Below are 16,049 nucleotides of genomic sequence, written 5' to 3' on the forward strand. Positions count from 1 at the left end.
CTTAGAACAGTTGTTTACCAAAGAGTTATCATAGGCCTGAAGGACAGATTGTTCTCCTTCTGTAGACAGAAAGTTAAGTACAAAATAAAAAACACCTCCCAGGAAAAGTAGACTCAATATCTGCAACATCGTAGAGGTGGGTTCAGCTTAATTTAATAAAATGGGCACAACGCTGTTGAGCTACTCAGTGGATAGCTCTTTAACCTCTGAACAGAAAGCATGTTTAATATTCTCTCATGGGATCTGGGCGTTGATCAACCAGCTGTGAAAGGCTGTTTTGGCATTGTTTGTCAGTATAACTGGGGTAGCACGGTGTTTAGCACTTCTGCCTCATAACGCCAGGGGCCTGGGCTCAATTCCACCCTTGGGAAAATGTCTGTGTGAATTTTTCACATTCTCCCTGTGTCTGCGTGGGTTTCATCCAGGTGCTCCTGTTTCCTGCCAAGGTCCAAAGATGTATAGGTCAGATGGATTGGCCATGATAAATATGGGGTTACTGGGATCGGGAAGGTCTGGGCCTGGGTCTGGGTAGGGGAGGCGATGGTCTCATGGTATTATTGTTTGACTATTAATCCAGAAACCAAGGTAATGTTCCAGTTCCAATCCAGCCATGGCAAATGGTGGAATTTAAATTCAACTTTAAAAAAAAAACGAATTAAGAGTCTAAAGATGACCACAACTCTGTTGATTGTCAGAAAAACTCATCTGATTCACTAATGCCCTTTAGGGAAGCAAACTGTCATCCTTACCTGGTCTGGCCTATATGTGACTCCAGACCCACAGCAATGTGGTTGGCTCTAAACGTCTCTCTGGACAATTAGGGATGAGCAATAAATGTTGGCCTGGCCAGCGATGCCCACATTCCATATGTGAATTTAAAAAGTGCTTTTCAGAGGGTCAGTGCAGACTTCATGGGCTGAATGGCCTCTTTCCACACTGTACAGATTCTATAACCCAAAGAAAACTATACCGTGGGAGAGAGCAGGGACAAGATCACTTATTTTAAGACCATAAGACCATAAGACAAAGTAGTGGAAGTAAGGCCATTTGGCCCATCGAGTCCACTCCACCATTTAATCATGGCTGATGGGCATTTCAACTCCACTTCCCTGCACTCTCCCCGTAGCCCTTGATTCCTTGTGAGATCAAGAATTTATCGATCTCTGCCTTGAAGGCATCCAACGTCCTGGCGTCCACTGCGCTCCATGGCAATGAATTCCACAAGCCCACCACTCTCTGGCTGAACAATTGTCGTCTCTTTTCCATTTTAAATTGACTCCCTCTAATTCTAAGGCTGAGCCCATGAGTCCTAGTCTCCCTCCCTAACGGAAACAACTTCCCAGCGTCCACCCGTTCTAAGCCATGCATTATGCTCACAGTGATGGGTACCAGACCTATTCTGTCAGCTACTTCTGCTTTTGTCATCACATCGATGTCGGTGTCGTCCAGAAGAATGCGGCCGAGGTCTTGATGGGAGCTCAGCTCGCTCCGCAGCTTGCTGTTTTCGACCTCCAATCTCGCGACATCTTTCCTCAGGTTAATGATGTCTTCAGCCATCTTCTGCATTGCAGTCCGGTAATTATCCAGCTCCTGTCAGAACACACACAGAGTGGATAATCGCAACTTCCATTTCCCGAGAGCATGCTTTCTGATATTAGCAACCGGCAAGTTAACTCACCCTCACCCACCAATAACGTCATAGGCATGGAGAACAGCAGCAAGCCTGACATTTACTGCCCATCTCAAATTCCCTTGCAAGGTGCTGCTGAGCTTTCTTGATTCATTGTAGTCCCTGTGGTGCAGGACACTCACACAACTGCTGTTGGGGAGGAATTTCCAGGATCTGGATCCCAAGACACTGAAGAAACAGCGATACCATTCCAAGTGATACAGCTGGTAATAGGGAGGGCATGTGGAATGCTGATGTTTATTCCTAAAGGAATGGAGTAAAGTAGGGAAGCATTGTTTCAGTTGTGCAAGGCATTAATGAGATTGCTTCTGGAGTCTTGCATACAATTTTGGGCCTTTTATATGAAGAAGAATGTAACTGCATTGGAGGCAGTTTAAAGGTTCACCAGATAAATTCCAGAGACAAAAGGCTTCTCCTAGGCTTCGTATACCCACTAGAGTTTAGAGGAATGAAAGGAGATCTCATTGACGTAAGGAGGATACTAAAAGGGGATTGACAATGTTGACATAGAGAGGATATTTCCTCTTGTGAGGCAATCTAGAATGAGAGGCACAGGTGAGTTTAGGATATCTGGTCGGCATGGATAAGTTGGACCGAAGGGTCTGTTTCCACGCTGTAACACCTCTATGACTCTATGACTCCTCAGGCACCTGAGAGGAACTTGAAGCCAGGATGGGGAGGGGAACATGACATCTGAGTAGGGGAGAGTGGTACCCTGCGACTTTCCCTTTTGTTTAAGTCAGACTAGGAAACCTTCATTGATGGAATAAAAGGAAGAGATGCAGAGCCCCATGGAGGGGAACACTCAGAGTCCACTTTGTCCTGGGGCGGGGATGGGGTTGGGGTGGGCAAGAGGGGGTGGGGTTGGCTCTGTCCATAAAAATAAAGATACTACATTATCCAGAAGCTTGAAATTTTGCTCCGAGTTAATACATCTCCCACCTTCCCAAACCCTGCATGCCATTGACAAGTTGCCTGGGACACTCAGTCACCTCCCTAGTGATTTCCACACCAGAAAGGCAGCACCTGCAACAGTGCAGCATCCCACAGCACAGGCAAAGACCCAAGTCCGTGCCCTTCTAACTCAGAAGCAGGGGATTATCTGCCGAGACACTGAGACACTTACAATCACTGGTGACTTGAACCTTTCACCAACTTCTGATCTCTCTTCCCAGAGGAAACAAGTCAATGTAAACACTGGTAACAAGTCATTGCCTGATTCACTGAACCCATAAACCTTACTGTTAAAAGGATTGTCAGTAGCGGGATAGTAAATATCAATCAATATTAAATAGCTTTCCTCACATGCAACGCACAGAAACAGATACGCAATCTCATCTATGTCCTTGATAAACTTACTTTATCTCAACTGTAACATTGAGCTCCCTGATTTCATGATGTTCTGAGCTTTCTTTGTGCCGAAAGATTAATCACATAGCAATTAAATAAGTTTGCAAGCAAAATAAATATCAGAATATACATTATTGAGTGGCTGTATCATCCTAACATGATTTGATAACGTTGTCAAACTGATCCACGTTAATTGCATGACACTATTTATCAAGGGGCAAAAATATTTTTTGTCCTTATTATTGGTCACCATGGTAATTAACATGATCTACATATTCATTGCCCAGCCTTGCCACCCCAATGTTTTGTCCTTTTGTGTTCAGTCTATCCCCATTGCCATTTTGCTCTTCCGGTTCTGTTCTTTTTTCTCTCTTTCTCTCAAACATGTTGATTATTTCATAAATTCTAGAACAAGGTTGAAATGACAGTTGTTTCTAAATGTTATGGACAAGAGCTCTAAAACAACTCTGCAATCGCAAACTGTCTGCAAACACGCTTTCAGCTCAACTATTCATAGTTTCAGAGGTTTTTGTTTCCTGGATGTGAGTTTGCTCGCTGAGCTGGAAGGTTAGTTTTCAGACGTTTCGTCACCATTCTAGGTAACATCATCAGTGAGCCTCCGACGAAGCCTGAGAAGATTTGTAGCTCAGGTTGAGGTTCTGGATGTGAGTTTGCTCGCTGAGCTGGAAGGTTAGTTTTCAGACGTTTCGTCACTATTCTAGGTAACATCATCAGTAAGCCTCCAACGAAGCGCTGGTGTTATGTCCCGCTTTCCCGTTTTTGTTTCCTTTGCTCTGAATCCACACCCAGACTTCAGCTAGCAAGGGCCCTGGCAGAGTAAATACTGAAAGGATGTTTCCCCTTGTGGGAGAGTATAAGACCAGAGGGCATAGTCTCAGAACAAAGGGGTGCCAATGTAAGACTGAGATGAGGAGGATTACAGGATTGTCAATCTTTGGAACTCCTTGCCGCAGAGACCTTGTATATATTTAAAGCTGAGATTGACATATTCTTGATAACAAAGTGTGGAGCTGGATGAACACAGCAGGCCCAGCAGCATCTCAGGGGCACAAAAGCTGACATTTCGGGCCTAGACCCTTCATCAGAGAGGGGGATGGGGAGAGGGAACTGGAATAAATAGGGAGAGGGGGGAGGTGGACCGAAGATGGAAAGAAAAGATGATAGGTGGAGAGGAGAGTATAGGTTGGGAGGTAGGGAGGGGATAGGTCAGTCCAGGGCTCCCCTTTCCCCACTGCATCCCAAAACCAGCCCAGTTCGTCCCCTCCCTCCACTGTACCACAAAACCAGCCCAGCTCCTCCCCTCCCCCCACTGCATCCCAAAACCAGCCCAGCCTGTCTCCCCCTCCCTAACCTGTTCTTCCTCTCACCCATCCCTTCCTCCCACCTCTAGCCGCACCTCCATTTCCGACCTCCTAACCTCATCCCGCCTCCTTGACCTGTCCGTCTTCCCTGGACTGACCTGTCCCCTCCCTACCTCCCCACCTATATTCTCCTCTCCACCTATCTTCTTTTCTCTCCATCTTCAGTCTGCCTCCCCCTCTCTCCCTATTTATCCCAGAACCCTCTCCCCATTCCCCTCTCTGATGAAGGGTCTAGGCCCGAAACGTCAGCTTTTGTGCTCCTGAGATGCTGCTTGGCCTGCTGAGTTCATCCAGCTCCACACTTTGTTATCTTGGATTCTCCAGCATCTGCAGTTCCCATTATCATTGACAAATTCTTGATCAGTTGAGGAATCACGGGTTATTTTCAAGAATGTGGCTGTGAGGAATGTCGGATCAGCCGTGATCCTATTGAATGACGGAGTCAGCTGGAGGACAGACTCCTGTTCCTATTTCTTGTGGTCGAAGCACTCTGAGCATAGAACAGTTAGCAGACTCTAAATTAAACACAGATCAACATGAAAAGTGTAATAGCTCCTGCCCGTGGAGATTTGCAGCAAACTCCTCACCATTCTGTCACTTACAAACACACTGCAAGTTCTGTAGTTCAAACTGCTCTCTCCTGCCAAGTCTCTCTCCATCCTACCCACAGGGCAAGAACAGTGAAGGCACAGGTTTTACTGTAATCTGCTGTTAGGTTCAACACTGCCATGTCTCTGAGCTGCTATACTAAGTCATAGAGTCATACAGCATGGAAGCATATCCTTCAGTCCAACCAGACCATGCCGACCAAACTAAACTAGTTCCAAGATGCAGCTTAATTTGGATATGTACAAGGTATTGCATTTTGGTAAAACAAACAAGGGCAGACTTATACAATTAATGGTAGGGCCCTAGGGAGTGTTGTAGAACAGAGTGACCTTCAGGTTCAGGTACATAATCCTTTGAAATTTGCATCACAAGTAGACAGGGTGGTTACGAAAGTACTGAGCTTGCTTGCCTTCATTGCTCAGACCTGTGAGGTTAGGAGTTGGGAAATTATGTAGAGGTTGTAAAGGATGGTGGTGAGATCACTTCTGGAGTATTGTGCCCAGTTCTGGTCTCCAAAATATAGAAAGGATATTATTAAGCTGGAGAGGGTTCAGAAGAAATTTACCAGGATGTTGTTGGGAATGGGAATGGCTATAACTGCTCTTTATGTGAGGAGTTTTGTCCAAAAACAGGCCAATATCAGAACAAGGAAGAACAGAGAAGACAATATTCCAGGCTGATTAATTCAGTAAAGCTGATTATATCTGAGAGAAAACATTGTTCTCAAAGTCTCACTGAAAAACAGACTGCAAATATCCTTGACAACAAAATGTGAGGCTGGATGAACACAGCAGGCCAAGCAGCATCTCAGGAGCACGAAAGCTGATGTTTCGGGCCTAGACCCTTCATCAGAGAGGGGGATGGGGTGAGGGTTCTGGAATAAATAGGGAGAGAGGGGGAGGCGGACCGAAGATGGAGAGAAAAGAAGATAGGTAGAGAGAGTATAGGTGGGGAGGTAGGGAGGGGATAGGTCAGTCCAGGGAAGACGGACAGGTCAAGGAGGTGGGATGAGGTTAGTAGGTAGATGGGGGTGCGGCTTGGGGTGGGAGGAAGGGATGGGTGAGAGGAAGAACCGGTTAGGGAGGCAGAGACAGGTTGGACTGGTTTTGGGATGCAGTGGGTGGAGTGGAGGAGCCGGGCTGGTTGTGTGGTGCAGTGGGCGGAGGGGACGAACTGGGCTGGTTTAGGGATGCAGTTGGGGAAGGGGAGATTTTGAAACTGGTGAAGTCCACATTGATACCATTAGGCTGCAGGGTTCCCAGGTGGAATATGAGTTGCTGTTCCTGCAACCTTCGGGTGGCATCATTGTGGCACTGCAGGAGGCCCATGATGGACATGTCATCCAGAGAATGGGAGGAGGAGTGGAAATGGTTTGCGACTGGGAGGTGCAGTAGTTTGTTGCGAACTGAGCGGGGGTGTTCTGCAAAGCGGTCTCCAAGCCTCCGCTTGGTTTCCCCAATATAGAGGGATCCGCACCGGGTACAGTGGATGCAGTATACCACATTGGCAGATGTGCAGGTGAACCTCTGCTTAATGTGGAATGTCATCTTGGGGCCTGGGATAGGGGTGAGGGGGGAGGTGTGGGGGCAAGTGTAGCACTTGCGATAGGATTAGGGTTAGGGTCACTGTGCTGAGGAGGTTGTAGAAGGATTTAAAACACAGAGAGCTGGCAAAAAAGATAACTACACTTTGCCTCCCTTTTCCAAAAATGCTGCATCAAACTGAAAAGTTCAAAAGGCCAAGGGTGTTGCAGAATTGTTATAAGCACTGAAGGTCATTCAGCACTTCAAGTCCATGTCGGTTGTCTGTGATGCAATCCAATCAATACGATTGCTATCCTCTTCTCCTCCTCCACACCCCCAGCTCTATTGGTGTTAATGCCACTACATGTTAACCTTGTGGTGACTGAAGGCTGTGGGAGGATTGGTGCACCTGCAAGACGCTCTCAGCCTTCAAACAACAGTTAACGCCATTGCTGTAGCAGATGCAATGTGTGTTACTTTTGTTGCTCATGTAGTCCTTACGGAGATCTGAACTCCTCCTCTACCCTAGAACTCTCCACCCCCCATATGGCCAGCATTAAAAATTTGTGACATGGACTGAAATCCCAAGGGCAGTCAGCTTATCTGAGGGAGTGGAATGATGGGGAAAAGTTCTCCTTTTGAAAAAAACAAGACACAACTTATAACTCTTTAGGACAAGGTTATATTTCTATTTGCAACAGAAGTTTAGGTTTTCAATGAAGGATCTTAATTGTTACAACAAAGTCTGGCTCTGAAAATTTACAATCCTCCTGTAACAGTGCAGCAACACTGGCTGAGGATGTGAGGAAAGGTTTCCCCTGTAAATTATGTTATCAAGTCATTATTTAGACTAGGCATTGCTTTATAAGAAAGAAACAGATTTTACAACCTTTCTTACAAGCATCTGTTCTCTTCAAAGCTTTTGTTTCTTGGTATAAAATGGAACTGGAGATAGGGTTGTTTCTAAGCGTTAAAAACATGTGGTAGGTTTGGGACAAAGATACTGAACTGAAAATATTCTATTTCCTCCCACAACATATTTCATTCAGAGTTTAGCCAATAAATAAGTTACTGAGGTCAATTTAATTACACAGATTCTAATAGAACACCCTGCGCAGAAGCAGGTCATTCATAGACACATAGAAAATACAAACTAGAGTCGGCTATTCAGCCCTGCGATTCTGCTCCACCATTCAAGATTATCATGGCTGATTACCCAACTCAGTACCCTGTTCCTATTTTTTCTACTTTGATTTCTTTAGTCCTAAGAACTATATCTAAATCTTTATTGAAAACATTCAATGTCCTGTCCTCAACTGCTTTCGGTGGCAGTGATTTCCACAGGCTTATCACCATCTTGGTGAAGAAACATTGCTGCATCTCAGTCCCAAATGTCCTACCCCATATCCTTAGACTGTGACCCTAATTGTGGACTCCCCTGGTCATCCATTACATCCTCCTTGCATTTATCCTGTTCAACCCAGCTGGCTCCTTCTGGATAAAATCCAAAAGATCTACCGATGCTGTAAATGTGCAAAACACAACAGGCAACATCAGGCAATAAGGTATAGGAGCAGAATTACACAATTGGGCCCATCACGGCTGCTCCATTATTCAATCATGTCTTATCTATTTCTCAACCCCATTCTCCTGCCTTCTCCCATTTGATCCCCTTACTATATATTTCTGTCTTAAATACTCTCAATGACTTGCCCTTCATAGCCCTCTGCAGCAATGAGCTCCAGAGAGTCACCGCCCTCTGGCTGAAGAAATTCCTCCTCATCTCAGTTCTGAAGGATCATCCCTTCACTCTGAGGCTATGACCTCAGGTCCTAATCTGTTCTACTAATGGTAACAACATCTCTGCATCCACTGCATCCAGGCCTCCCAGTATTCAGTATGTTTTCAGTGAGACCTCACCTCTGCACCCCCAATCCTTCTGAACTCCCACTGAGCACAGACCCAGACCCTCCAACCGCTCCAAGCTCTTCAACCCCAGGATCATTCTTGTAAATCTCCTCTGGGCCCCCTCCAAGGCTAGTACATCCTTCCTTAGATATGGGGCCCAAAACTGTTCACGAGTTCCTTTTTGTTTCAGATTTCCAAAGCCTTTCCCAGTTTAGAAAATAATCTATACCTCTCCCAAATAATCTACACCAACCAAAGTGAATAATCTCACACCTTCCCATATTGTATTCCATCTGCCACTTTTATGCCCACTCTCCTAGCCTGTCCAAGTCCTTCTGCAACATGCACATTTCCTCAACCCTACCTGTCCCTTCACCTATCTTTGTGCCATCTGCAAATTTAGCAAAAATGCCCTCAGTTCCTTCGACCAGATCAGTAATGTAGAACATGAATAGTTGTGGTCTTGACACTGGCCCCTGCAGAATCCCACTAATCGCTGAAAAAGACCCCTTTATCCCTAATCTCTAACTTCAGTCAGTCAGCCAATCATCTATCCAAGCCAGTACATTGCGCGATTACCACCAGCTCTTATCTTGTTAAACAGCCTCCTATATGGCGTCTTTGCCTCCACTGGCTCTCCTTTGTCTAACTTTCTCATTACATCTTCAAAGAATTCTAACAAATTTGTTAGGCATGACCTCCCTTGATGAGTGACAAATATTAGCCGCAGTTTCCCGTAGAGCCGTAGGATCTTTTTATGTCAGACCAAGAGAACAGAAGCTGCATCAGAATGGCAGTGCCTCCGACAGTGCAGCACACCCCAAGAATTGCACTGGGAGTGTCAAAACCTCGTCGGCTCTCATTGTATCCCCACCTCGCCCACACCCTCCACAACCACCACCACAGTGAGACTTGTTGCCAAAATCACCCCACTCTCCTGACCACAGTCCATGTGAGGTGATGCACTTTAGTAGAACAAACAAGGCGAGGCAGCACTCAATGAATAGCAGGACAGTAGGAAGCTCAGAGGAACAGAGGGATTCCTGTCCACAAATCCTTGAAGGTGGCAAGACAGATTAATAGGGTAGGGTTAACTTTAATAGGGTTAACAAGGCAAACAGGACGCCTGTCTTTATCAGTTGAGGTGTAGATTATAAGAGTGGGGAGGTTATGTTGAAACTGTACAGGATTTTGGTGAGGTCACAGCTGGAGAGCTGTGCGCAGTTACACTCACTGTGCTGTAGGGAGGATGTGACTGCACTGCAGAGGGTGTGAAGGGAGTTCAACACGATTTTGGCTCAGTGCTGAAGAGATGCTGCATAAGCTCGGGTTGTTTTCTTTGGAACAGAGGACAATTTGGGAGGGGGAAGCCTGATTGAGAGATTTAAGATTATGTGGGGCATGAACACTGAAAGTAGCTGCCTCCCTTAGTTGAAGGGTCAAGAACAAAGGGACACACTTTTGAAGTGAAACTGAAGTTTAGAGGGAATGTCTTTTCACCCCAAGTGTGGTGGGGATCTGGGATGCACTGGGAGGATAGTTGAGACAGGAAACCTCACAACTTTTGAGAAATTTTGGATGAGCACTTGAAGTGTCATAACATTCAAGGCCTAATGCGGGGCAAGTGGGACAAGTGTGGGTAGGTATTTTAAGCGGTACAGACTCGATGTGCCAAAGGTACTGCATGACTCTACGATTCTCTGAGGACACAGCCATGGGGGCTCCCTATTTGGATAGTTCCTGCAGAGCTAGGCAGGACAGGAGAACGTGTGTCAGTGAAGCCAGCACCCCCGGAGGGACAAATCGGCTGGCGGAACCATCTTACGCGAAGGACATGTCGAGAAAAGGAAATACTGCTCTCAGTAACAATCAGCTCATTATGGTTGACCAGCGTTCCTGCACCTGATATCCACCACCGAGAATATGAAGGACTTTCTAATTTTAGCACTTCAAGGTCTGTTCGGAAAAACTATCAAAAGTATACTTACTCATTTTGAAAGCATCCTTGGGATAGGAATAGATGAACTTTTGAGATAAGGAGGCCTTCACAACACAGCTAGACTAGGCAAGAGGCAGCTGTGAACTCTGTACCTGCTGACTCCCTTCATTTCAACTCATACAGGCTGGAAATTACTGTGTGACTTGTCCATACAAACACAGATTTATTACACTGAGCAGCCAACATCCAGGACAATACCAGGAAGCATTTTTTTTATTGTTCACTCACACATTGCTGGCTTAGTCCAGCCTTTATTACCTGCCACCAGCTGCCCTTGAGAAGGTGGTAGTGAGCTGCCTTCTTGAACCGCTGCAGTCCTTGTGCTGTAGATTGACCGACAACGCCGTGAGGGAGGGATTTCCAGGATTTTGACACAATGACACTGTGAAACAGTGATATATCTCCAAGCCAGGATGTTGAATGGCTTGGAGGGGAACCTGCAGGGAGTTCTGTTGACCAAAACTTGAGCAAGCTTTGGCCAAATTTCATTTCTTTGACCTGAAGTGATACAAGCCTGGCAGATACTGGAGGCACAGGTTTTGGAAGAAACCCCATAGATAATGAAATGGAAAAAGTGAGCTGAGGGAACACAGGCTCTGATTGATGGGAACACAGATTTTAATAAAGATTGGCATAAATGATTTTTGGTACTCCACACAATGACCTATGAGAAGGATGGGCTGAACAGCCCTGATATTTACACATTTGCTATTCAATAAGAATAAACTTGGTTGCCAAAGGCCCTGTCTGTTCAAATAAGTCCTCCAATCCTCTCATGAAAACTGCCTGCAAGACCTAAACATCATTGTGTATCATACAATACCTTTTAGCCAACAAAGGACAATTGTCATTCATAAAAGAGCAAACACCATCTGTCAGGGATAATGGGAACTGCAGATGCTGGAGAATCCAAGATAACAAGGTGTGGAGCTGGATGAACACAGCAGGCCAAGCAGCATCTCAGGAGCACAAAAGCTGATGTTTCGGGCCTAGACCCTTCTGATGAAGAAGCTTTTCTGAAGAAGGGTCTAGGCCCGAAACATCAGCTTTTGTGCTCCTAAGATGCTGCTTGGCCTGCTGTGTTCACCCAGCCCCATACTTCGTTAAACATCATCTGTCAGATGGCTCAGTTTCTTGCCACGAAGTCTGAAGCTTGCAAGAATGAGCCTCACTCCAGGAATTCAGTGCAAAGATCCAGGCTGACAGTCCAGTGCAGCACTGAGGGAGTGCTCCTGCGTTTAAGGCATTGTCTTTCAGAAATGACCAAGGGCCTGCAACTGCTGCCTGTGGGGGTGGGGGATCCAAAGTTCCAAAGAACAGAGGAACATTCCCTATGACCTGACCAGATGGTTACTCCTCAATCAACGAAGCAAAAACAGATTACTTGGGGCAGCACAGTGGCTAGCACTGCTGCCTCACAGCACCGGGACTCAATTCTACCCTCGGGTGACTGTGTGGAGTTTGCACATTCTCCCCGTGTCTGCATGGGTTTCCTCCGGGTGCTCGGGTTTCCTCCCACAGTCCAAAGGTGTGCAGGTTAGGTGGATTGGCCATGCTACATTACTCACGTTGTGCAGCGGTGTGCAGACTAGGTGGGTAGCCCACCTAGCAGATTAGGGGGATGAGTGGGACACTCTGAGGATCTGTGTGGACTTGTTGGGCGCGAAGGGATTCTATGATCTGGTCATTATCCACCATATGGAGGTGCCAGTGTTGGACTGGGGTGGACAATGTCAGAAGTCACACGACACCAGCTTTTAGTCCCACAGGGTTTATTCTAAATCACAAGCTTTCAGAGTGCCATTCCTTTCCTCATTTGACGAAGCAACAGCACTCCAAAAGCTTGTGATTTCAAATAAACCTGCTTTGTCTCCCAAAGCACACTAAAAAGTCAACCCCATTGCTGTGGGTCTGGAGTCACATGTAGGCAAGACAGGGACATCTCCTTAATAAAAACTGAAAGAACTACAGATGCTGTAAGTCAAGAACAAAAACAGAAGTTGCTGGAAAAGCTCAGTAGGTCTGGCAGCATGTGTGAAGAAGAAAAGAAATCAGAGTTAGCGTTTCGGGTCCCAAGACCCTTCCCCAGAACTCAGGTTTCCTTCGCTGAAGGATGTTTAGTGAATCAGAAGGATTTTTATTATGACCAGCAGGCTGTCATTAAGCCAACTTTCAATTCCCAATTTTTTTTATTGTTGAATTCAAATTTCACCATCTGATATGTTGGGTTTCAAACACTTGTCCTCAGGACAAGTGGTACTTGGGGTTCTGGCTTACTGGTCCAGTGACATTATCACTTCACCTCCCTTAAAATGGTTGTTGTGGAAATTAATCCATGAAAAGGCATGGGGAAAATGGAGTCAAATTGTCTAAGACCTTATCAAATGACGGAATGGGCCCGAATAGCTCATGGTCTCAGTTACTTCCATTTCTTGTCTATCCTATTTCCTGCAAAAGTGACCACACTTCAAAAGTATTTCATTGGCTGCAAAGCTTTTTGAGGTGCCGCACAAATGCAAACCTTTATTTTCTTGATCTGAGCTGGTAAAGCAGTCTGAAACAGAAACAAAGGCATAGCCTGTCCACGAAAGAGAGATTTGAAAGGATATGTAAAGCAGCATGTTATGAAGACCGATTGGTGTGCTGCTCTATAATCAAAGCCTTTAGAATTTTGAAGTCATTTTCATACAATTATCTTCTTGTTTAAATAAGGACAATTCCAGACAATCCAGGCTCAGAATGCACATCAATTTTGCATATTTAAATTAAAATATCAAATCTTTCAATTCCATTTTTTGCATTTTTACATAATTCATTGGGGTTATTTCAATTTTAAATGAGGAGGGTGTTGCTCCCGTTTAAATGATCATATTTGCAATGCTGAACTAATTCATCCATTTATTCTAATTGAAAGTCTAACGTATTCGTGCATTTCACACTGCTAACTTGACATAGCAAGCTCCCTGCATAGCTTCACTCATCGAAGCACATAATGCAGGTTGTAAGGTTGACCCCTTTTGGCCTTTATGCTTAGCAACACAAACACACACACACACAGACACACACACAAATATAGAGAAAATTGTCTCTATGATCTGGGTGTGCTCATTGCAAAAATGAAGCCACCCAAACGCGCTACTCACAAAACAGCAAAGAACAGAGAATGGTACAGCACAGGAACAGGCCTTTCAACCCATCTAGCCTGTGCTGGCCATGACACCTTTTCTAAACTAAAAACCTTTTGTCCATATTTGTCAAGATGCCTCTTAATGATGTTGTATCTATTTCCACCATCTCCTCTGGCAGCACATTCTAAGCGCTTACCATCCTCTGTGTAAAATAGCTCCATCTCACATCTCCTTTAAATTTTCCCACTTTTACCTTAAACCTATGGCCCTCAGTAATTGACATCTCTACTCTGGGGAAAAGGACTCTGGCTGTCCATTCTATCCTTGCCTCCCCAGAATTTTGTAAACCTCATCAGGCACCTCCTAAGCCTCTGGCATTGAATGAAAATAAACCAAGTTTGTCCAATCTCTCCTCACAGCTAATCCCTTCCAAGCCAGGCAATATCCTGTTAAACCATTTCTCTCCAAAGCCTCCACATCCTGCTAGATACTGTGGCAACCAGAAGTGTGCACAATATCCCAAATGGTGCCAATCTGAAGTTCTATACAGCCACAACGTGACTTACCAATTTTTATGCCCCAACTGATGAAGGCAAGCATGCTATATGCCTTCTTAACTACCTAATCCTCATTGTGTTTCAGATGTATGCCTAGATCTCTCGATACATTATTGCTTCCAAAGTTTTGCCATTTACCGAATAATTCTCTCTTGCATTAGACCTTCCATCACCATGCATTTTATATTGATACAGTGCAGAAAAGGCCCTTTGTCCCATTAAATCTGCACCGACGTAACTACTACTAAAAATGCGCTCGTCCTAATTTCCTGCACTTGTCCCATATCCTTAAACCTTATGATTTGTCCTCATTAAACTCCATCTGCCGTTTCTCTGCCCAAGTCTCCTCGAGCAATCCTCCTCACCATCCGCAACTACGAGACCGCTTTGTGGAGCACCTACGCTCGGTTTGCGATAAATGACACATCACGAACCACTTCAACTCCCCCTCCATCCTGGGCCTCCTCCAGTGTCACAACAAAGCCACACAGAAACTGAAGTCACAACATCTCATATTCTGCCATGGAATCCTACAACACAATGGTCTCAAAGTGGACCTTACTAACTTCAAAATCTCCCCACCCCTGACCTCATCACAAGACCAGCCCACCTCTCATCCCTGCCTCATTGACCTGTCTGTCTTCTCTCCCACCTATCTGCTCTGCTATCTACCTGCTATCACTGGCCCCCTTTTCTCTATTTATTTGAGAGCCCCCTGCCCCTCCCCCATTTCTGAAGAAGGGTCCCGACGTCAGCTTTCCTGCTCCTCTGATGCTGCCTGGCCTGCTGTATTCCTTCAGCTCCACACTGTGTTATCTCAGACTCCAGCATCAGCAGTTCTTACTCTCTCACAGTTGGTGGGAAGGCTGGTTTGCGATGCAGTGTGATACCAATAGTGCTGGTTTCATAAACGGAGCAGCTGAGGTCACAGTGATGGACTCCCCTTCGCAACCTGTCCCTTTCCTGAGGCATAGTGACCCTCAGATTAAACTCAGCATCAGTCATCTCTCTCTCTCTCGGGTGAAAGGTTAGCCCCATAGTTGTTCCACTGGGGCTAAGGTGCCTTTACATAAGGTTTGAACTAAACTAGAGATGATGGTTTGTTTGCTTTTACGTTGCAAACCCACAATGTAAAAGAGAGCAGTGGAAGTACATCCAATAATAACTTTCAAACTTCGGACACTCATTGAGGAAGAGGAACAGAATAGCACTGGTTCAGGGAAATAGTAGGAGACTGGGACGAATTATGTAACATTCATAATCAGAAATAGATCACTCAGCCCAAACACCGGGGCATACTGAACTTGTTGCGAGCTAAACCAGAATTCTATTTTAATTATGCACAGGCAATTAGTCTACCCTGAACTAATTGTTTAATCATCCACCCCCATTGTAATAAAGCACTTATTGACAGAGGGTTACTTCATAGCAGCAGGATAAATGAAGTAAATTGCAAGCTCCTTCGCTCTGAGCTAGGAATCCTGGGTTCAAGCCCCAGGGGTGGGTAATAACATCTCTGAAAATATCTGCAAGTTCTTCTGGGGTATTATTCATGTTCACTCGAGCGAGTCTTTTGTAAATGAGACTGCAGCCAATGCCGGAAAGAGTGGAAAACAGGGAAGAAGAGTCGTGCAACTTCTCAACACCTCCGACATAAATACTACACTGGAGCTCCATCATGAGGTATGCATGACGGGTCAGACTGGTAGATGTCATTCACAACTGCTTTTACTTGTTTAACTAGTTTAACACACTGGGATATGAAAGCAATTTAATTCGAGCAACAAGAAGTAATGCCTGGGTAACAAAAATATTTTTGTAGGGTAAGCATCTCAAAGAAGTAAAGCAGTGAGATACTATTAGGTCAGCTACAACCTAACTAAATGATGGAATAGGCTTGAGG

At 45.3% G+C, this 16,049-nt stretch overlaps 1 protein-coding gene across 1 annotated transcript in view; it reads right to left on the reverse strand.

The window, feature by feature from the left end:
* Nucleotides 1-16,049, reverse strand: part of ccdc33 (coiled-coil domain containing 33) — a 282,618-nt gene that overhangs the window by 21,243 nt on the left and 245,326 nt on the right. Inside the window, exon 17 of the mRNA XM_048520540.2 lies at nt 1,395-1,590. Within this exon, the coding sequence (XP_048376497.2) occupies nt 1,395-1,590 (196 nt within the window). The remainder of the gene's footprint in view (nt 1-1,394; nt 1,591-16,049) is intronic.

Source organism: Stegostoma tigrinum, chromosome 36 (genome assembly GCF_030684315.1).
Source record: "Stegostoma tigrinum isolate sSteTig4 chromosome 36, sSteTig4.hap1, whole genome shotgun sequence".
In the NCBI taxonomy this organism is placed as follows: domain Eukaryota; kingdom Metazoa; phylum Chordata; class Chondrichthyes; order Orectolobiformes; family Stegostomatidae; genus Stegostoma; species Stegostoma tigrinum.